The sequence below is a fragment of the Natrix helvetica genome, assembly GCF_964273705.1.
Source record: "Natrix helvetica genome assembly, chromosome: 12".
NCBI lineage: Eukaryota > Metazoa > Chordata > Lepidosauria > Squamata > Natricidae > Natrix > Natrix helvetica.
In genome coordinates, this window is record NC_138556.1 from 20836132 (window position 1) to 20857319 (window position 21188).

General features: G+C 56.5%; 1 protein-coding gene across 5 annotated transcripts; it reads right to left on the reverse strand.

Annotated features, from left to right (window-relative positions):
* Positions 1–1096: 1096 nt before the first annotated feature.
* On the reverse strand, positions 1097–20397 carry DAPK2 (death associated protein kinase 2). 5 transcript variants are annotated; one of them, XM_081965028.1, is made up of 12 exons: positions 20261–20374; positions 17552–17730; positions 11385–11606; positions 9790–9928; positions 9560–9689; positions 9301–9349; positions 9051–9077; positions 7812–7964; positions 7233–7278; positions 3316–3405; positions 2668–2751; positions 1097–2069 (listed from the first exon to the last, which is right to left on the reverse strand). In XM_081965028.1, exons 2-12 carry the CDS (start codon positions 17611–17613, stop codon positions 1980–1982), a joined length of 1092 nt encoding a protein of 363 aa, XP_081821154.1. In that variant the 5' UTR covers positions 17614–17730; positions 20261–20374; the 3' UTR covers positions 1097–1979. The 5 variants fall into 5 exon arrangements, 4 of the variants coding, with proteins under 4 accessions (XP_081821154.1, XP_081821153.1, XP_081821152.1 ...); XR_014176377.1 differs by lacking the exons at positions 1097–2069; positions 2668–2751; positions 17552–17730; positions 20261–20374 and adding exons at positions 5395–6086; positions 14553–14704; XM_081965027.1 differs by lacking the exons at positions 1097–2069; positions 2668–2751; positions 3316–3405 and adding an exon at positions 4874–6086 and having other exon boundaries at positions 17552–17636; positions 20261–20397.
* Positions 20398–21188: the final 791 nt, after the last annotated feature.

The following is a 21188-nucleotide window of genomic DNA, read 5'->3' on the forward strand; positions in this document are numbered from 1 at the left end:
TGTCCCTGGAAGAGGCAGGAGGAGTGGAGGGTCCGCTCCTGCATCTTTACACCCCATTTTCCAAATGTGTATATTTTATATACATATTATGCCCATTTTTCAAATGTATTATCTATTCTGTATGCATTACAGAGAAGGATGTCATTGCTGTGATGACTGGTGGAGGAACAAATACACGAGGAAAGCCAAATCCAGGCTGACAAGTTTGGAAAGTTGCTTTCCTGCGAATTATTTCCCCCACTGATCTTCCATGGGACACAAAGGATGTATTGGGGACCCTCCAATGGATGGATTAGGCTCCTTCCTTCCACTGGATTTTTCCTCCTGGGCAGCCCCCTCCCCAAAAGGCCTGGCCAGAGAGGACAGGGACCCTCCTTGCCTTCCCCTGTCCAGCCCTCTCCTTAGCTGGGTGGCTCCAGAAACGCCCGGCTGCGCCTTGCAAACATTTGCTGGTGGGCCAAATTCAGCCCCAAGGGACGCAGCTGCATCAGCAGAGGGAAGGGACGGGGCGGGGAGGGCCCCAAGGTCCCTGGCCTAAAATCCAGAATCTGCTTCCAAAGTCCATCCTCTGTTTGAGTAAAGGGGATCCTCAAAAGAACATGGAGAGAAGGAAAATAAAGCTAGTCTGATAGGCCCCTTTCCCACCCGCCAATGCAGAATTAATCCCAAGTGTGTGTGGGGAGGGGTTCCCAGGGAAAGGGTCTCCCCTACAGAGGTATAAGACCCCCAGCCAGCCTCCCCTCTTCACTCCTGCCATAAAGGTGCTCCTTTGGCAGAGGAGATGCTGCCTCCCCCTGGCTGAAGAGGCTCCAGGAGGGGTCCTGGCTGCAGAGAGCATATCCCCCCCCCCCCCAGCCATGAGCGGTTCAGGCGCCCTGCCTGTCTTTGGGGCAACCCTTCGACTGCTAGGCTCACAGAGCATTTGCCAGTTGGAGCTGCTTGGAAAGGCAGCAGGGCAGTTCTCCATCCTGCAGATGGCACAGGGTTAAAGGAGGTCATGCAGATTGGGCCGACGCTCTTAGAGATGCTCCATCAGGGCAGAGGACCCATGATGCACAGCCTATCGGGAAACTCAAGACGTTTTACAGGCATGCTGCTAATAAGATTGCGGAACCTGCTATGCCACATATAACTTTTATTTTTGCAGAAACCACCTCATTAGAAGGAAATACGGGACGGGGGACACACAGAATCAAGAATGAAATCCATGTGGGGAAGATCCCAGATTTGAAGCATGAAGCTCACCAGGTTTATCTCACAAGGCCTGGGTCCCCCTTGGGGGTTGCTGCCTCTTTCCAAAGGCGGCCGAGGGGATTCAGCCTGCTTGACTGCTCCTCCAGCTGAGGGAGTACAGCGAAGCTTCCTTCCCTCCCTCCCTCCTTCCCTCCCCTATGCCCAACATTGCACCATGTGTGTTTTTGGCATTTAGGCTGCTGGCAAAGGGGAACTGGAGCGATCCCGTGGCATCTTCCAAAGGTCAAAAGGAAGGGAAAGCAGATTGTGTGCCTGTCACTCTGCCCTCTGCTTTCAGGGGTTTTCAGAGAGAGGCAGGCCTCTAGGCACCACATTGGCTGCATCGGGGTTTATCAACCGTGGCCATTTCCAGATGATGGCTGGGGAATTCTGGGAGTTGAAGTCCACACATCCTGAGGTTGCCAAGCTTGAGAAAGATGTCTGGGGTGGAACGAGGTCAGCGGAGCCTCGCTGCCTTCATCAAGCTGTTGGCAACTCGTCCGCAGATGGTCTGCTCTCTGCTGGAAGAGACAATGGCCGCTGGATGGCCAGGTGGCACTGCCCCAAAGGGAGAGGCGGCATCCCTCCCCTTTCCTGCAAGGGTGTCTGGCCGGGGCAAGGCTCCTCCTGTCCTGGGGCAGCTCCTGCAGGAAGCTTTGGAGTCTATGTTGTCCCTGGGTGGAAGGCCACCAGCCCACCCCACGAGCTCAGCTCTGGGCTACTGCCGTCCAACCGACGGATCCCGGTTACGAGATACTGCTCCTCCGCCTCAGGAGACAATGGGAAGCCGCCGTTCGGCTGGGCAGCTCTTCTTCGTGGTCACTTTCGCAACGGCGCTGAAACAGAGAGCAGTGCGATCTTCAGGCTGGAGACCTGCTGCCTCTGGAGAAGAAGTCCTCTCTTTCAGGACAATCCAGCTGAGGGGCACAAAGACCAGCCCGGGGGCCTCCTCCTTGGCAAGACCAGCAAGGAGACCCTGAGCAAAACTCCTCACCAGGATCAAGCGGGTGAAATCCTCCTGGTTCTGTCTGATTCAGCCGAACCAGTAGAGACGATTGTCCCTCCTGCTTCTGTGAACCGGTAGTAAAAAAAAGGTTTCCAACAATCGTGTGGCTCAGCTGAGCCACGAGACCACGGAAAGCTCCCCCCCCCCCCGCTTTTTAAAGCATTTTTTTCCTACCAGTTCGGTTAAATAGGCAGGAAAAAAAATGCTTTAAAAAGTGAAAAAAAGTTGACCACGCCCACCCAGAAACACGACCCCTCCTCCCACCAAGCCACGCCCACCGGGGTGTTAGGAAGTGCAGTCCAGCCGGTTCCCAGGTCCCTGCGCATCTCAACAGAGGAGGAGGAGGAGGAGGAGGCGGCATTGCCAAACCCCCGGGAGCCCAAGTGGACTCTTCAGTTGCCAGGGCTTTTTGCGCTCGACCTACTTACCAAACTGTCTTCTTGCATTAAGCGAACTTTTTGCACCAGGGAGCGAGATAAATGGTTGCACAGAGCCACGATGCTGTAGGTGAGCTGGGGAGGAAGAGGCACTCGGTCACAGCCCAGAAACCCCTCATGCTAACAGTCAGGTTCCTAGCAATGGCCGCCACTGGAAGCCACGGCAGGAAGGTTTATGCCACGTTCTTCCCCCACCTCTTGGCTTCCTCTCTTCCTCCTCCTGAAGAGCCTCCTGGGTAGTCTAAGGCACCCGGGACAAGGAGCAAGCGAGGCCCTTCTCCAACAAGGCTTGAGTTCAGAAACCTCCCCCCACTTTGCAACCAGGAGGAGAAGGAGCAGAGGAAGCACATGCCCTCTTCAATGCCTCCTCTGGCCAGTCCAGACAGGATCCAGAGCAGCCTCTAGCCGAGGTCCCAAGGAGCCAGGCTGGTTGGCTGACCAAATAGACCTTCACCATCGCTCTTGAGCTGGGGGCTTCCTGAGAAATCCTCTCCCTCTTTTGACTGGGGCCGTTCCCTTGCCCTTCCCCTGGAAGGAAGGCTGTTTACACGCTCCCAAGGGAAGCTGCATGGCATGGACTCCCCGGCAGCTCTTGGTGCCTCCGTTTCTGTTCCCTGTGGTCACAGCTAAGGTTCTTACCTTCCACCGCCTCCTGGCATACTGCTTTTTGAAGTTCTCCAAGTTAATGACCGATTCTCTCCTTACCATGGCTTGGTGGTTGTCCATGGGCTGGAGACAAGAGGCAACAAGATCAGGCCCAGCCTCCCCTGCCCCCCCCCCAAAGAGAAAGTGTTCAAATGCACAAGGCATCGCCTGGTTCACATTAGGTAAAGATAAAAGGTTCCCCTTGCACATCTGTGCTAGTCATTCCGGACTCTAGGGGGCGCTGCTCATCTCCGTCTCAAAGCCGAAGAGCCAGCGTGTCCAAAGACGTCTCTGTGGTCATGTGGCCGGCATGACTCAATGCCGAAGGCGCACGGAACGCTGTTCCCTTCCCACCAAAGGTGGTTCCTAATTTTCTACTTGCATTTTTAGGTGCTTTCGAACTGCTAGGTTGGCAGAAGCTGGGAGCTCACTCTGTTGTGCAGCGCTAGGGATTTGAACTGTCAAACTGCTGGCCTTTCTGATCGGCAAGCTCAGTGTCTTAGCCACTGAGCCACCGTGTCCCTGGTTCACATTTTCTTAACCTCAGCCACCTTGTTCACCTGTTTTCTCTCTAGTCCTTCCTATGCAGGTGTTAGATTTTAGTCTTCCAGTTCCTTAGAGGAAGACCCATCGCCTTGTTTCTGTAATGGGCTGGACACACTAAATTTCCCGTATAAAATTATCGTAGTACCGTCATCCTGCCCTAATAACTCTACAGATTTAAATGTTTTGCCACTGAAATATGAGCCCAGATTCAGGTATATAAATCTTGGCTGAGGAAGAACCGCAAACAGCTGACAAAGCTGCTCTCTCGAGGATTTGTTCACTTACTGTGTTTTTATTTATTTACTATATTTATCTGCTGCCCAACTCCGTAAGACTTTGGATGGGGCATAAACATTAAGAAGTAGCACAGCACTAAGGTGAAAGCTTCAGGCCCCGGGAGAACTTTGCCTGGGTTCAAGTCTTGAGAAGATCCGAGCTTCTTTCGGTAGCTTTCCTGGGCTTGAGAAGAAGGGAGCCCACCAAGCTGCTGGTGTCTCAGCCCCCCACCCCCCACCCCGCCCCATTTATTTCAGCCTTGGTCCCTCCCTTATCTGCTAACAGTCCCCTCCCCTCCCTCCCCCCCCCTTCATCGAGCATCTTTTAAACCTTTAGTGTCTGCTACAGCCGACCTGAGAGGGAAAGAATATCTGTGTGAGGAAGGCGCCTGGCGAGCAGAATTTGCCAGAAGGAGCGAGATCGTCCTTCAGGGCCTTTGAACACAAGCTCTGCCTAGAAAGCACTGAAGAAACATTGAGTCTCCTTCCCTGAGACGAGCTTCAGAGTCGGCAGAGTGGAAGCTCCCTGCAGGAGGTGAGCAGAAAAGCAATCCAGGTGGTCGCCTTGCGTGTCGCTCCCTCTCCCCTTTTCCAATTATCTGAATACAAAAATCAGTTCTCCCGTTGCAGAGAGATTCATTGGCGTCTTCACTGGGAGGAAGGTGAGATGAAAGTCCAGGCTGAAGGTCCTGCCTGACGCAGCAGCCCATGTGAGACGACAGGGATGTGTGCAATTCTATTCGGAATCCTCCATTTATTCTCCAAGGTATTTGCAAGACTGACTTTCAGCCAGAAAGCCTGCAGAGAGAGCTTTGCAGAGCCCAAGCGACTTCGCATCTGGCTCCATTATTAAGAATAGTTTCATACAGAATTTCAAAACAAAAGAAAATCAATGCCTATTTACAACGGCAACTCAGCAATAAATAAAAAGCTTTTAAGGATGCTGAACTGCAGTCAAGTCTTGAGGAGGCCTTGAGAGGTGAAGGTAAGGCCGGGCCATCTTCCTAAGGACAAGCTTTGAAACAAAATAGACAAAGCCTCATTAGAAATTCCTTGGGACCCACCCACGGCAGGCACAAACATCCAGAACCCAAGGCATCTCCACTGTATTTTCACAGGGACAAAAATATATTAAAATACGGTGGTAACAAGGGCCTGTCAAATAACATTGTTCAAAAATAAACCCAATCATCTGAGTTCATCACGCAGGCTCCCTGAATGGGGGCAGGCTCCCGTCCAAGCAATTCCTCACCGATTCGGACGGAAGCAGCAGCAGCAGCAGCAACAGAAATCTCTCTCTTTTCAGCAGCATCACTGGCTGGATTTTGTCATGCCCAGGTTTAAGGCCGCCAGGAATTCTTCGTAGCAGGACCTGTTCAGCAACTCGTTGAGGTCCTTCTGGAAGACACAGCCGAAGCTGGCCGGCGCGTAGCCCTCGCTGCTGCCCTCAAAGCAGAAGCTGCCCGTTAAGTCTTGGATCCACCGGAGTTCTTCCGACAGCTCCTTGCTCAGCCGTTCGTAGTGCGACTGCAGGCCCCTGTACCTCCCCGCGACCCCAGTGAGGTTGGTGCCCACTGCCTGGACGTCCTCCTTCAGGTGCTTCTTCAGGGAGTTGATCTTGCGATATTCATACTTCAGCTGGGAAAGCTCGTGCTTCACGCTTTCACGCTCCTCCTTGTACCAAGCTTCCTTCTCGTCGTAGATGGAGACCAGCGTGTCAATATCCCCCTGCAAGGAGTCGTGGGAGGCGGCCAGGGTGCCGAAGCTCTTCTCCATGCCAGAGATGTCCTCCACCACGCGGGCAAAGCGTTCAAAGGTGGCATAGGTGTTGTTTGGAGGAATGCTGGAGTGGCTTTTGATGGTGTAATCTCTCAGCCACTTGGTCTTCAGCGGCCTGTGCTCAGCGGTCCTCCTGTGGCCTTGGACTTTGGAGCCTTCTTTGGACTGGAGAGAAGCCGGAGGAGGGTTATTGACCAAGAACATCTCACGACAAGGGTCTAAAGACACCACAACATCATCAACACACCAGGGTGCAAATACACACACACGTGCAGTTGCCAGCAGCAAGCGCCCCTCCTGCCTCCTCTTCATGCCTTTGGTATCTTTCTTGCAAAATGTTTGTGAAACAGGAGCCTTCCCACAAGGAAAATGACCTTGCTAGGTGCCGACATCCACATCTGTACACACCTCTGGACTGACCTCTGTAAAAACAGAATCATTTCTGGGACGGTCCCACCAGCCTTTACAGAAGGCGGCGTAGGAAAAGTTAAATTCCAGCACTGGAGAGGGAACCTGCACTGGGGGCAGAGCCTGCCTTACACGGGATGCCCAGCAGAGAGAGAGAATTGTGTGCCAGCTCATTTCACGGATATCCAAAAATAAAATAAAAATTCAGATCAGTTTACAGATGACTGCCAGCGTTCATAGTTTTTTGATATTCTACAATTGATTTGGAATTTCCAAAAATTCACCTGGGAAATGCTGACCTCAAGACGCCCCTTCTGACTTTGGCATGCAGGCCACAAGGAAGGGGGGACTGACCCCCAATGCGGGTCTCCCTTTCCCGAGTCCTTCCTGGAAAGTTGCACTTACAGGCAACCAGAGATGTCAAGAAGGGCAGGAGGGAAGAATTCGACATTCAAACAAGGCCCAAACAAGCAAAGCCGAGATAACCAACTGCATCATTCCATGCCAACAGCAGAGACGGGTACGGAGAACTCCGCGTGTGCCAGGACAGAAAATTGTATCTCAAATATGGAATAATAATATGTCCAAGAAAAGAATTTTTTTTAAAGCTAGGCCTGATTGCTTTGTTCCTTTCCTCTGAAAAGGACCCCAGAAATAGCTTGGCCCCTGGGCAGCCTTTGCAGCGGAGAACTGCAACGAACGGAAGGGTTTCCCCAAGGAGCAGCCGATTGACCTGCCGCTACTAAAGGATGGAAATCAGGGTGTGAAACTGAGGAGGGGCGGGGGGGGGGGGGTTCCTCTGCCCAGGTAGGGACGGCCGTACAAAGTTCTGTCCCACTTCAGCAGCACCTGGATATCCTCCTCCCGTCCAGGGTAAAACCTCCCGGCCCCTTCGTGACTCACCCTGATCCAGGGGTGCCTGAGCGCTTCCTGGATTGTGAGTCGTTTCCTAAAAGGGGAGAAAGAGCTCAGTGGGTCCCTATCCCCCTTGTGGGAAAGAGCTGCCAGTCAGAAGCACGTGTCAATTGCCTGACGCAGGGGGGCACCCTCGCTCCCCCATCTGTGGAAAGGAGACCACCCGGTGCCTCCCTGGGCTTACAGGGGCAGTCCAGAAAGTGCATGGGAGGCGGGGCCTGAAAGCCTGTTTACCTTCAATCGATGCATCTTCCATGCTTACTTGGAAGAGGCATGGCTGAAAGCCACACAGGTGCTCACAGGAAATTCATTCCTAGAGCTCCCCGTCAACGCCCATCCCTTCCTCTTCGGAGGGTCTCTGGCAGCCCCGATCAGCAGAGCCCTTCGGCCCCCCTGAACCGAGACGGCCTTCCCCTTTCCCCCCTTGAGCCCCAGGGAGGCATCTTTAGAGCCCCCAGAAGTTTTACCACTTCTTCTCAGATGCAGGGATCCTACAGGCACTGCCTGGGCTGGACGTCAGACCCTCAACCCAGCCCATCTTCTGGCAAGACGCTCGGGACGACGTACCGTGTATCTTTCACCAGAAGTTTCCGGATAAAGTCTTTTGCCAGGTCGCTGGTGTGGCTGAAGAACTCTTCATCAAATTCATAGCTGACGGCGGTGATGTTAGCCAGCGTCTCCTGCTTGGACTCCCCAAGGAACGGAGAAGCACCACTCAGCCTGCAGGGGGAATTGGGGGTGGGGTGAGTGGGTTGCAGGGAGGAAGGGAGCCCGGGGGGGGGCAGAGCATCAGGAGTAGATTTGACAGGCCGGTGGAGGCAGAAGGCGCCAAGTACCATGGGCAGAGCCCACAGGAGAGCGCCCTGGAGAATCTTGTTATAAAACCAAGAGAAGCATCTGCGTTACCCAGGAAGACTCTCTGGTGGCTCAGTTCGCACAGGGAGGGAGGGAAGGAAGGAAGGAAAGAGGGAAAGAAGGGAAGGAAGGAAAGAGGGAAGGAAGGAAAGAGGGAAGGAAGGAACGAACCAACCGCAGCCCAGATCCAGAGCTCTCCTCTTCCTGCCTTGGTAGGAATTTGGGCGCACACAGCAGAAGCCAGGAAGAGGGAGCAACTGCAGCCTGCTGAGGTGAGAGGTCCATGCCAGGGACCCCCAAAGCCCTTCTCCCTTGACAGGCATCCTAAGTTCCTCCCTCTGGGCCTTCCCAAGACCCTGGACAGCTCCACACTGCCACCTGGTGAGCAGCCTGTGCAACTGCGGCCAGGGATTCCCAGCGGTCTTGTGGGCTCGCTCTCCTGGCCAGCTTTGGGCATTTTGCTGTTGTGAATGAGCAGAAAGTGGGCAGCCCTTTATGGAGCATCTCCTCCCTCCCCTGCCCAAGGACCCCTGTGGGGCCAGCCGTGACTTTCCACCCCCTTGCTAGTCTATTAGGATGTTTTTAATTGCAACAATTAGTTGTATGCATCTCCATCCAATCTGCCTCACCCTCTCGCCTGTTTTGCAGCTCAATTCTTGTCTTTTTTCTTCCAGCCCTTCCCCATAATTCCCTCCGGTCCGAGGCCTCCCCTCCCAGGGCCTGTGCAGCCTCTTTCTCAGCAGGGGCTGGGGGGGGGGAATGGAGCCCACCCCCACTTTTGCCATCAGGATTCTTCCTCTCAAAGTGGCTGACCTTACAGGGTCGTTGTGAGGATAAAGTGAAGTATAAAAGGCACCGATTGTGCATCTTGCAGGAAATGTGGAGTTGAAAATAGCAGGGCACAGATGAATAAATAGATGAATGAATAAGGGGAACTAATCCAGTACTTACAATATATAAGTGATGACTCCGATGCTCCTGGGGAAAAGAGAAAAAGAAACACACCCACAGATTTAGGCTAAAGCCAATCACTCACTCGTCTGGGCAGTAAGGAAAACAACAGCAAACTTCTCTTCTCTTTGCTGATTTGTTTTCAAAGGCCGATCCAGCAGGCAACCATCAGCTGGGCCAACCAAAGGGGACCAGGTTAAGGAAGGAGGCGGGGGGGGGGGGGCAGCCAATGCAGGCAGAAAAGACTCACCACAGATCAGCTGCCAGTCCCAGCGGCTCGTAGTTTACGATTTCTGGAGCTGGAAGGCGAGTGGAGATCCCGAGGTCAGAGAGTCAAAGGCTTCCTGCCCCAACTTGAAGGCTCCCAGACGTGTTAGGGACAGACAGGACCCATCATCCTCAGCCAGGAAGGAAATTGCACTCCTGGGAGACAGTGGCAGGGCCCCGGACTGAGGGAGCTTGCCACCCTGGGCCCTGGATCAGTTGAGGGCAAAAGGGCACCAACTTACCTACGAATTCTGGCGTCCCAAAAATATTCTTAAACTCCACTCCATCTTCTATTTCGTGGGCCAGACCAAAGTCGATCAGTTTTATGTGAGGAATGGGGAGGCTCTTGTCCAGCAGCATAATATTCTCAGGCTTCAGGACGAGAAGGAAAGCGGAGAAGGGCTGAGCTGGGGAGGGAGGGAGGGGGCTCAGGGGGGCTGCACCCCCGGCTGGAGCGGCAGCTGCTCCTCACCTTTAAATCAAAGTGGGCGATCTTCTTTGTGTGCAGGTAGTTGACCCCGTCCAGAATCTGCTTAATGAACTGTGTGGCTTCCTCCTCACTCAGCGACTCCTTCTGGGCTAGGAAATCAAAAAGTTCCCCTCCGGATACTCTGCGAAATAAGAGGAGGAGGAGGAGGAAGCGCAAGGCGGCCTCCTTGTTCATTGCCTGTCTGACGATTCCTCCCAAATGAAATAACATCATAGACATACGGGGAACAACTTATAAGAATCTCCATGGTGGGGAGGAGAAGAAGCCGGGAGGAGGAGGCCTTCCTTTGCCTTCCCTCCCCTGGCCTAGAAGATGCCCTGGGATGATCCGTCCTCATCAAAACACCCAGGAAAGTTGGAAGGTGGCTTCCCTTTCAGCAAAGGGAAGATGCTGCTGCAATTCACACGAGGCTCCTGTGGAGTTTCCCTTCTTCTTCCCCCAGCTGAGCCCTCTGTGGTTGGACGTAAGCCCTCCGGTTCGAGGAGGTTCACGGCTCGTCCGGATGGGCTGGGACAGCTCCGTCCCCTGACCAACCCGAGGCTCCTTCTGCAGCCCCCCCCCCCCCACACCGGTAGCCTCTCGAAGGACGCCACTTCCTTCCACACATTGGGCTTCCGCCTTGGGCTGCGGTGGGAGGCTTACCCTGATTTCCCATCCTTTCTGCCCTCTGAGAAATGAGCTACTACAATTCTGAGGGTCTCGATTAGTCCCAGAACCATCGAAACAAGCAGAAACGCCCCAAACGCTCCTGCCTGAAGCAGGACTGGGCTGGGGGGGACAGATCTGCAACTGTGACAAGAGACTTCGCTTTGCACTCCGTCAAAATCCAGCAATAATGGTGACCCGGAAACTTGGACGGAGGAATCTATGCTAAGCTTACGTGGGTGACGTTTATTGCAAGGCGGTGCTGAGCGTTGATCCAGGCTTGCAGAGACCCTCTCTGAGCATTTCAACTCTCGCAGAGACTCCCAAATCCTTATTTACCTGGACGGGCTGAGTAACTTGGGCATTTTGCACTTCAAAGGATGGCTGGGGGTTTTGCATCCTTTTCTAGTTTGGCTTTATAGCTTCGTCTTCCAAGCCCCAACCGTTTGGGAAAGTTTCCCTTTGTTCTGAAGCAACAGTTTCCTCCTTGTTCAAATAATATTCACTCCATTAGAACTTTATAAGCTTTATAAACAAACAAGGAAAGGGCCCAGTCCCTGTTATTGTGCAAGAGGAGCCAAGTGGAGGCCCTATGGGGTTGGTTTGACTTCAGCCCAGGGTCTTTTCAAACCAGGCAGGTGGCTCAGCCCATTGCCTGTGTGAATGGAGAATATCTCCATAAGCAGAAACCCTAAGCTGATCTGCAGGTAGATTGATTTTTATTTTAGGCAAACAAGAAGCAGAGACCCAGAATCGCCTCATGAACTGGAGGATTCTCCGTGTTGATGAAATCGATTGGTGTTTCTCAAGCTTTAAGCTCGGTGGAATTCCCCAGCCAGCAATGAAATAGTTAATGCCCTCCGCCCTTCCCAAAGACTCAGAGTCTGAGAGGGGGAAGCGGCCGACACCCCCCCCCCGGAGCCCCCACTCACAGCTCCAGGATGAGGACCACGTCCGTCTTGTTCTCATAGACCTCGTGTAGCTGGACGATGTTGCCGTGCAGAATCGGCTGCAGGATCTTCACCTCCCGCTCAATCTCCTCCCGCCGGACCCCGCGGCGACTGGCCCGGCTCTGCCGCTTCTTGATGAACTTGGCCGCGTAGTCCAGCCCTGTGGCCTTCTCCCGGCACCGCTTCACAATGGCGAATTGCCCGCTGCAAGCAAAGCCCCCGGACAGGGTTACTGGGGAGTGAGGCGGTAGGGCAAGGTCTGGTGAGGCAGAGGCGGGGGGGGCGCTCCCTGGCTGCCCCCCCGCCCCTCCTGGCCGAGATACGGGAAAGGGCTGCCCAAAGGGGGGGATTCCAAGAGGTCAGCGAAGATTATTCAGTCATCCGGGCCAAAAGCATCTACCGGCTGATGCTTTTCGTGGCAACTGGACCAAAGTTGATTAAAGCTGCTCATCCAAGGCATTTCTTCAGTCCCAATGAGAATTTGGGCAGGCAACTTTGGTCCAGTTGCCGCAATTGAACCTTTTTAGGTACTTTTGGCCTGGATGATTGGATCTCCACGTTGCTTTTCGTTGTGGGGAGAATTGTTGACAGGGGTGGATGGAGCAGCCTTTCTGCCCAGCTGCCCATCGGAGTCCCAAGGTTGCCCACCCGGCAGGCCAAAGCCAGAAATAGGAAACCAGATGAGCCAATGCCACAGCCTGAGGGGGGGGGGCTCCCCCAAGCCCTCTTTCCTCCAGGTGTGGAGAAATGCGCCTCCAGGGGCCTCCTTGCAGGAAGCGGGAGGCTGCTCTTCCACAGGCCAAACACGGAGGAAGCAGCTGCACAAACTTTCCTCCAAGCCTTCAAGGATGGGCTCCAGAGGAGGGGAGGCTGGAGAACAGGCAAAGCCCCCCTCTCCCTGCTGCGAGAGATGGACCCCCTCTGACCCCTTCTCAGAATATCCCAACTCACAAAGGTCCCAGGCGCATCAGGCGCCGGCTGGGTGGAGAGTGCAGGGATGCAATGAGACACCAGATGGCACTAGGCTTCATGGCCTCTGGGGAATAAGCAAAGGGGGTGGGGGTGGGGGCTCTTCCTGACAGGGAATAATAATAATAATAATAATAATAAATTTGAATTTATTAGCCGCTCCCTTTCCAAGCAGGACTCGGGGCGGCGTACACTAGGACATATGTAAACATACATATATACAAAGACATACATGCACGGAGGAGGTAATAGATTACAACATTTAGACAATTAAAACCATTAACATACCCCAATAATAAAAACCCAATATACAATAAAAATTTAAAATTTAAAAAAGACAGTCAGGAGGAATATGAAAAATTACGGTTGAGCCAGGCCAGATAATTGAAAGAGGTGGGTCTTCAACTGTACACGGAAGGAGCGGAGATCGGAAATAATCCTGATGTCACGGGGGAGGTCATTCCACAGGGCTGGGCCCATCACAGAGAAGGCTCTGCTCCTGGGTGTCGCCCCCCGACACTGTTTGGCGGACGGCACCCGGAGAAGTCCCTCTCTGTGTGAGCGAATTGGTCGTAGGGATGTGTGGGGCAGGATGCGATCCTGCATGTAACTAGGTCCTGTGTCATGAAGCGCTTTAAAGATCATAATCAAAACCTTGAAACGCACTCGGTAGACCACAGGAAGCCAGTGCAGCTCGCGCAGGAGGGTGTTACAGGGGAGTATCTAGTCCTCCCCATAATCACCCGCGCGGCCGCGTTCTGGACCAACTGTAGTCTCCGAGTGCATCTCAAGGGAAGCCCCATGTAGAGAGCATTGCAGTAGTCCAGGCGAGACGTCACTAGCGCATGGGTGACTGTGCGTAGGGCATAAGCAGAAGCCCCCCACCCTTGTCTGAAACTGGGGAACTTGAGCGCTCTCGGCATTTGAGACCCAGTTTACAAACCCATCTGAACTGGAAAAAGCATAGTCAGATGACAGGCGGGCGAGAACGCAGCTCTTGCAGGTCGCATGCCATCTAAACATTGGCGTCACGTGCTGGGCATGAAGGGCAGTGGGTATTTTTGGAGGCGCCTTAAGAGCCCCGATGCTCAGCAGAGGCAGCTGCTCCGAGCTGGGAGCGCAAAATCCCGGCTGGGCCAAAGCGATGCTCAGCACAAGAGCAGAGAGGAAAGTCGGCCGCGGGGGGAACGGAACTCCTCTACTGGCAGCTGCAGGCAGACTTAGTGGCACCACCCAGAGCCCGTCCGAGAGCCCCAGGCTGTCCAGCTGCCTGCCCTCTTTACGCTGGCCTGATGACCTCGGCAGGAGAGCATTCACACGCCGCAAAACAGGCCCCTTGGCCCACCAAGGCTGGCTGGGGACGATGGGACCTGTGATCCAACCTAGCTGAGGTCACCCGGTTAGAGGCCCCCACCGCAGGAGACGGCAGGCCTTCGTACATAAAGCCGTAAAGGGACGGAGGAGGGGATTGCAACCCTCAGTGTGGGGGCTGAAACCATCATTGTGGCTGAGTGAACCCACTGAAAGGGTCAGCCCCCCCCCCCCCAAAGGGAGGTCTCCCAGGTCTGTTAGGGCAAATCTGTTTCGGCTGCTCCTCTGTCAAAGGGGTCCCCTAAGAAAGACACCCCCCCCCCCCCGATAGATTGGTCCCTCCTTAAGCATGGCGGCTGGTTCCCTCCCCCCCACGGCCAAGGGGGGAGGCCCTCTTTCCCCCTGCAGGAGCAGAGTCCCCTAGGCGGAGCAGTGCCCAGACATAGTGGCCCACCCACCTGGCCCCCCTGGGAAGCTGGATTGGGTTGGCCAACTCCAAGGCTGCCCCCACCCAGGCTCCCTGGTGCTGCACAGGGCTTGGGGTGGGGGGTGGGGGGAAGCTGATCCAGCCAGCCTCCTCTCCACCCACCCCCCCCAGCTGCCTTTCCTATGGCCAGAGTGACCCTCCCAGAGGCTAAAGATAGAAGGGGGCTGGAGCTGCTATGCCCGGAATGAGAGACCGTCCCTCGGAGGGTCCCAGTGAGGGGCCGGGGAAGGCCACCCCTCGGAGGGAGCCACAGCCAGACGGGAGGGTGATGGAACCAAGGGGCAAAGGGCAATAGGAAGAATCCGGAGAGCAGCGATAGCGATTGGAGGGAGGGAGGAAAGCCTCCCACCCTAGCTGGGGACCATGGGATCTGGAGTCCAAACCTGGTGCCCGGTGGAAAGCCTTTCAGATGGCAACACAGGAGCCTCTTTGGGGCCAAACCACACCCTTTATTTGAGCCCCTTAAGAACGACCCTGCGAGGTGGGCTGGGCTGAGAGGCCCCAAGTCACCCCATGGCATCTGGGGGGGGGGGGCTACCTGTGGAGAAAGGAGGGGCTGCCCTTCTGCGCCTCCAGGGATTTTGCTAAAGAGCCGAGTTTTGCAAGGCACAGAATGCACCCCGGGAAACCTCTGGAAAGAGCCCCCCGAGGGGAGGATGCCCAGCACTGGCCCCTCCCTCCTGACACGGCTTCAGAGGAGCAGCAGCAGCAGCGTGACTGGGGGGGGAGCAGTGGGGGGGGCTATTTTAGTAGTCCATTCATTGGCCCAAAGGTTGCCCACAAGGCGCCCTTTGTTGCCAAGAGGCTCCCTTCCAAAGAGAAAAAGTGCTGGGGGGGAAGACGGGGGGGGGGTGACACAAAGGGCCCCCGCCCGGCGGCCCAGCAAAGCCGCTCCTGTGAGGCTGGACGGGCACTTTGTGGGCCAAATGCCAGGCTAGAATCCCACTCCCAGCCCAGAAAAGCAAACACTTGGCTGAAGTGAGCAAAGCTGACTCACCCACGGCGGAGTCAGCCCCCCTGCTGGCCCCCTTCCCACTGAGGGAGAGGGCAAGGGAGGGGCCGGGCTGGCTCTGGGGGCCAAATCCTGCTTGCTGTGCTCTTGGCGCCTGTTCTCCTGGGCCGGCCGATCACTGACCACCGAGGCTCCCTGGCCTCCTCCAGGCTGACGGGGGCTGCACCTGGAGTCAGCCTGCCCCCCCCCACCTCCAGACTGGGCCGGCCACCGCCTGCACCTGTGAGAATCCGCCTGCTCAACACACGCCCAACCGTTGCTTGGTAGGACACAACGCTCATCCAGGGGCTCCTGCCTCACCTGGGCGCCCAGTGACTCCCCTCACCTGCTTTTGCACAAGGCACCACTGTCTGGGATCCCGGAGAGCGCCAGCCGTACCTGAAGGGGCCCCCACTGGCCATTCCCAAGCCAGACCCCACGGGGGCTCCTTCGGAAGCAGCCCCCCCCATCTCTCCAACCACCAACATAAGCCCCCCGGAAACCAGGCTCCTCGGGTTGGCCCTTCATCTGGCAAGGGGGGGATGATGGGAACTGTAGTCCCATCACTTCTGGAAGTTCCTGCCCGGTGCTCTGACTGTGCCTGGTGATGGCTCCCCTTTGCCCCAATTCAGGCTGGCGGCCTCGGCTTCCTTGCGGCACCGGCCTCCGTGCTCAGGAGCCAGCCAGCCAACGCCCAGCGTGACCTTGGCCCCATCGCCTCCTCCTCCTCCTCCTCCCTCATCGCGGCTTTTCCTTTGGCGGGTCAGTTGGGGTTCAAAGGGTCCTCTGGCAGGGGCTGAGTGGGGAGGGGATCTGCCCCATCAGGATCTTCCCAAACCACCCTGCCCTTCCGACTAACTGATTATTCACCGGATCCAGTGGAGCCCTTTGGGATGCCAGGGCAGGAAGGGCTTTCCCGCCCCAGAGGCCCTTCGTGGGGTGAGAGGGGGAAGGAGGAGGGAAGCAAGGAGGAGGGCTGGGCAGGCTGGCCGAGAACCCCCTTGGTCAACAGTTCGTAGAAAGGTCTTCCAGCACAACGACACGCCCACCTTCTGACTGCAAAGAGCCTTACCTAGAGCCCGTCCAGAGTCAAGCAGGAAGACACCTGGATGGCTGCTGCCCAGCCGTGACATCGAGGGCATCCCAAGCGCCCCGTGAGGGCCCAGGAGGAGCCCCCCAAAGCTGCTAAATCTGCACCAGCCACTGGCTGACCACCTGGCAGGGCTGGAACTGGGCATCACTGGAGGGAGCCCAGTCCTAAGTGGGGAGCCCCCAGAACGTCCCAGGTTCATCCTGCAACCGGCAAGGGACGGGCCACCCTCAGTGGGGCAGAACTGCAATTCCAAAACCTTTTGGGGCTCAGGAAATTAGGTGACCGGAACAAGCTTTGATTCGTGCTCTGAGCGGTTTCCTCTTTCCACCCCTTGACAAAGGCACACAAAGCTGGCAGGAGCAGCAACAGGCCCCGAGCGCCCAAGTGCCAGGCCAACTTTGGGCAAGGAGCACCAACTGGCCACTGCCCCAGAGGAAGCCCCTGCTGGGGACGCCCTTCCACGGGGAGGCAGGTTGGGCTCGGGGGCCCATGCCAGGCAGGGGCTCCTGCGGGGGCGATTCGGAAATGTCTGAGCCGACTGCCGTGCCAGGAGGAGGCAGCCTCCGTCTTTGGTGCAAGGAACAAGGCGGGCAGGGCACTCACCCCACTTCCCGACCCAGTCAGCTGCTGGCTGAAAGCCTCTTCGCTCCGGGGGGCTCCTGGCAATCCTTCTGCTGGCCAGATGCAGCTGTCACCGCCTGGAGCTGCCACATGCCTGCCGGGGAGCCCGCCAGAGGCTCCCTTGGAGGAACCAAGCAGGAGGCAGGTCCCTGCTGCTCTCGAGACCAGGTGCCCGCAGGCGTTTTTCTGATGCTGGCCCCTTCTGATAGCATGGGGGCTCTGGCCCCAGAGAGCCACCTCCAGACGCCCAATGCCAGAAGCGCTCCAGGTTCCCACGAGGAGAAAATGCTTTTCCATCTCTGCCCAGGGAGCCCAGAGTGGGGGATGACGCAGCCCAGCGAATGTCTTGTGAAGGTGCATTTCAGGCATCTTTCAGCCGCCCCCCCACTCCTCCCCTCATCAAAGTGTTGAAATACCAGGCAAGAATCCAGCAAGAGATAAATAAGTTCTTCATCCGAAGCTTTTGCAGCCCCAAAGCTTTCTAACTAGACAAGCCAGCCTTCCACAAAGACAGCGATCATTCTCCCTTTCCCTTAGCAGCCTCTCTGCCAGGTGACCCCCTGGAAGCCCACCTTGGGGGCTGCATCTCTGTGGCAGAGAAACGCAACAGCAAAGCAGGGGCTGAATTGAGAGGAAAGGTTGGAAGTGGATAGGGCCAAAAGGGAATTCAGGCTTACCTGCCCAGCTCCTCCCCGATTTCGTACAGGTCGTCCACCTTCTGCTGCTTAAAGACGGCCATCCCTGGACCCTGCGCTCCACAAGCTGGGAAGCGAAACGGCCCTTTTAAGCCTCTGCTCCTCCTTTCTGTCTTCCTTGGTTAAACTTCTCTCCTGCGTTTTCCCAGGAGTTTAAAGGCCTGCGTGGTACGTCAGGCTCCCGTTTAGGTTTCATTTCCTGGACTGATGCCCATCAAAACAATTCAGTGTCGCAAAAGCGTGGATTAGTACAAGAGGGGCCGGGTGGCCTGCTTTACGTGGGACCCAAACTTAACTGCATGTGGGTTAACCCCCTGGAGGCCTGGTGGAGCTGGGTGGAAGCCAAAGTTGAGTTCCGGGATAGGACCCCTGGCCCGCCCCTCGTCACAAGCCACGTCCTCTCCCAGGGTCTTCCTAATCGGCCCTCTCGCCTGAGCCGCTCTGGCCAGGACAGGCAGAGCCCGGCCCAGGAGAAGCTGAGGCGTCTGCCAAGGGAGGCGCCTTTCGGGGAGAGAGACGGACAGATGGGCCCCAGGGGGCCTGCAGAAGACCAGAGCCACAAAACAGAAGGGGAAGAATCTTTTCCTGGGCACCTCCTGAAGCTCTCTAGGGGCAGAGAAGCTTGCTTACTTAGCCTGAGTTTTCAAACTGTGAAATGGGGATAACCTAAGCAGCCTATCTGAAGGGACCTGTTGGGAAGGGGTGTGTGTGCAGGGCCTCTGAAGGACCAGGCATTTCAGCCAAGTTGCTTTTAATCCTGCAACGGGTCTCCCTGCAGCAGCAGCAGCAGCAGCAGCAGCAGCAGCAGCAGCAGCAGCAGCATAGTTGACGCTGTTGCCCCTCCTGACCCCCAGATCCCTCCAGCTTTTTCTGACCCAGTTCTGACTCAGTGCAACCAAGCCCCCTTGGTTCACCTGCCTGAGCCCCCCCCCCTCCCAATTTACCCAGATGGGATACTCTGATCTGTTGGATCTCTACCAAAAAAGAAACAAAAGGTCTCAGCCAGATTGGAAGAGACCCTTTAAGGGGCCTTAAAATGGATTTTGTTCTAATCTCCTTAAAATGTGGCTGATCCACTTTTGGAAGCCTTGACAGAATACCTGGGATTACCTTTGGCTGAACCAAAATGAAGCTACAAGCAGCAACCTAAAGTGAGGGACAAATGAAGGGGCGGAGGAAAGGTCCTCGGGGCATCCAAATACAATGAAGGCCCAAAGAGGAACCACAGAAGGACTCGGATCGGTCCTGGCAAGAACAAGGGCGCCTTGGCTGAGAGGCCCTTTGGAGCGGCAACGAGAAGGGGGCGAGAGCTCGCTGAGAAAGGTTGAAAGGGATCTGGGAACCTCTTTGGGCTGGGATTCTTTTCCTGGAAACTCTGCTATCCGGGCATCCGGAGTCTCCTTCCTGAGCCCTTCAGCCTAGAAGGCAAAGGGAGAATCTGGTGGCCCCTTCAGTGTCCACCCATTTCACGGACGTTGGAAGGAGACGGCTTCAGCCCACAGAGCCTGTGCCAAACTAAATTAATTAGCCTTCCGGCAGGCAAAAAGCTACACCAGATCTCTAGTCAGGGGATTATTGCAAGACATAATGAAATCAATCAACCGCTTCCAAGATCATCTCAGCTTCAGCCTGTCGGGACAAGCGGCCTGGGCAAGAGAGAGCAGCTCCTTTCCGACCCTTTGGCAAATGCCACCCTTCCCTGTTGGCAGCTACAGTTCCCCTTGGGGGGCCCTGAGGGGCCTCCTCCTCCTGCTTCCTTTCTAGGGGACTCCCAGCCTCGTCCCATCAGCCTGCAGGGTGCAAAGCCATCTCGCTGGGAGATCCTGCAGCCCGTGAAGCCTCCAAGAGCTCCTCCGTTCGGGCACAGGACGTCCCCAGCGAGGGCCACAATGGGGCCCTCGTCCAGCCTGTGGTAACCAACTGAACCTAGGGTGCCTTAGGGAGCAGAGGGTGGGAGCCGAGCCTCCGAAGGGCTTGGAGGCTGCTCCAAGGGGCTCTGGGGGCCCCGAAGGGCCCGGGCAGGGCTGGGGCAGCTGGGGTCCCTGTGCAGAGTCCACAGGACGCCCTCAAGCCACAAGAGGCAGACAAACTGAAACAGAAACAAGCCGGGTGGCTAAGAAACTCCTTACAAGGCAAAGAGAGAAACTTCCCTTCTGAGGGGGTGCTGGGCCTCCCCCTCCAACGGAGGAACTCCTGGGTCAGCCAGGGGGCTTTGGCCCCAGGGAGGAAGGACTGGCCAGGCCCCAGGGCGCACAAGAGCCACGGCGGCCAAGCTGCCTTGCAAGTGCCTGGGAAGGGCTTCATCCTCCCCGGGCATCCCGTCCCCCCCGGGCTTTGCCACTTTCCCCAGCTTCTCTCCTGCTCTCTCCAAGGGCCTCTTGTTCACTTCCCGGACAAGCCCCCCCCCGCGCCCCCCTCACGAGGCGCCAAAGGAGCCCCACCAACGGAGCTGCGTCGCCGGGGGATGCCTGAGCCGCTCTTCCCGCGGGGGGTGGGGGGTGTATCTGGAGAGGGGCAAGCCGCCTTCGCCGCCCCCCGCCCGGGATTCTCCGGGAGCAGACCCCCGCGACCCTCGGCGGCCCGCCAGCGGCGTTCGCTCAGCAGTTCGCCCGCCTCGCCCTTCGACGGCTTCCCGCTCCCCGCCGTCCCCACTGCCCTGCCGGGGCCTGCAGACCCGCCCGGAGAGCCTACCTGCGCGGCGCCCGGAGCAGCAGCGGTGGCGGCTCTCCCGTCCGCCTCCTCAGCCTCCGTCTGGCGGGCCGGGGCGCGGAAGAGCGGCGGGCGGCGGTCCCGGGCGCCCCCTGCAGCCCCGCGGCGGAAGGGCCGGCAGTCCCGGGTGGGCGGGGGTCGCCCAACGGAGCCTGTGGAGGGCCGGGACGCTCCCCCCCCTCGCCCGAGCGGATGCAGCCCCCACCGGGACCCCAAGGGAGGGAAGGCCGGGGGGGGGATCCTCGGGGGCTGCGGGTGGGTCGCCTCCCATCAAACGACTTGGACCAAAAGGGAAACTCTTAGAAAATGGACGTGAGATTTCAAGCCATTTGCTTCAGCAAGTCGTTTCTGCTTCTCCAAGGCCTCCCGGTTTCAGTCCTGGGGAGGGAGGGAGGCAGGGGGGCAGGAATTAGGCAGCACTTCTTCAGGCTTAAAAACCGCTTCAGTTTTGAAGTGCGGAAACCTTGGGCTGCGTCCATGGCTCTCCTCTTACTCAATTCTATAGATTAAGCCAGGATTAAGACAGGTTAGTCATTAACCAGGGAAGTGTCCTGACCTGGGTCAAGGGGCCTTAAGCATGAAACTAGATGGCTGGTTTTAAGTCCGTCACTTTCTCACAGGGAGCTTGTGATGGGGAAAATAGCAGGCATCGGGGTTAGGAATGTTCCCTGCCTTGAGTTTCCCCCCCAAATACCCGGAGCACCACTTGGGCATTGACAAAACGGTCAGTTTCAAAAGGTGCCTTGACTTGGAACGGCTGCCATCCTGCAAAGCCACCTGGAGCCCCATCCATCACCCACAGCTGCCCATGCCAGCTGCTTGGAAGGGATCCTCTATAAGTGGAGAAAAACGCCAAACCCAGCCTGAGTATCGGGCAGACTGGACACAACAGCGGCCGACCCAAGTGGGG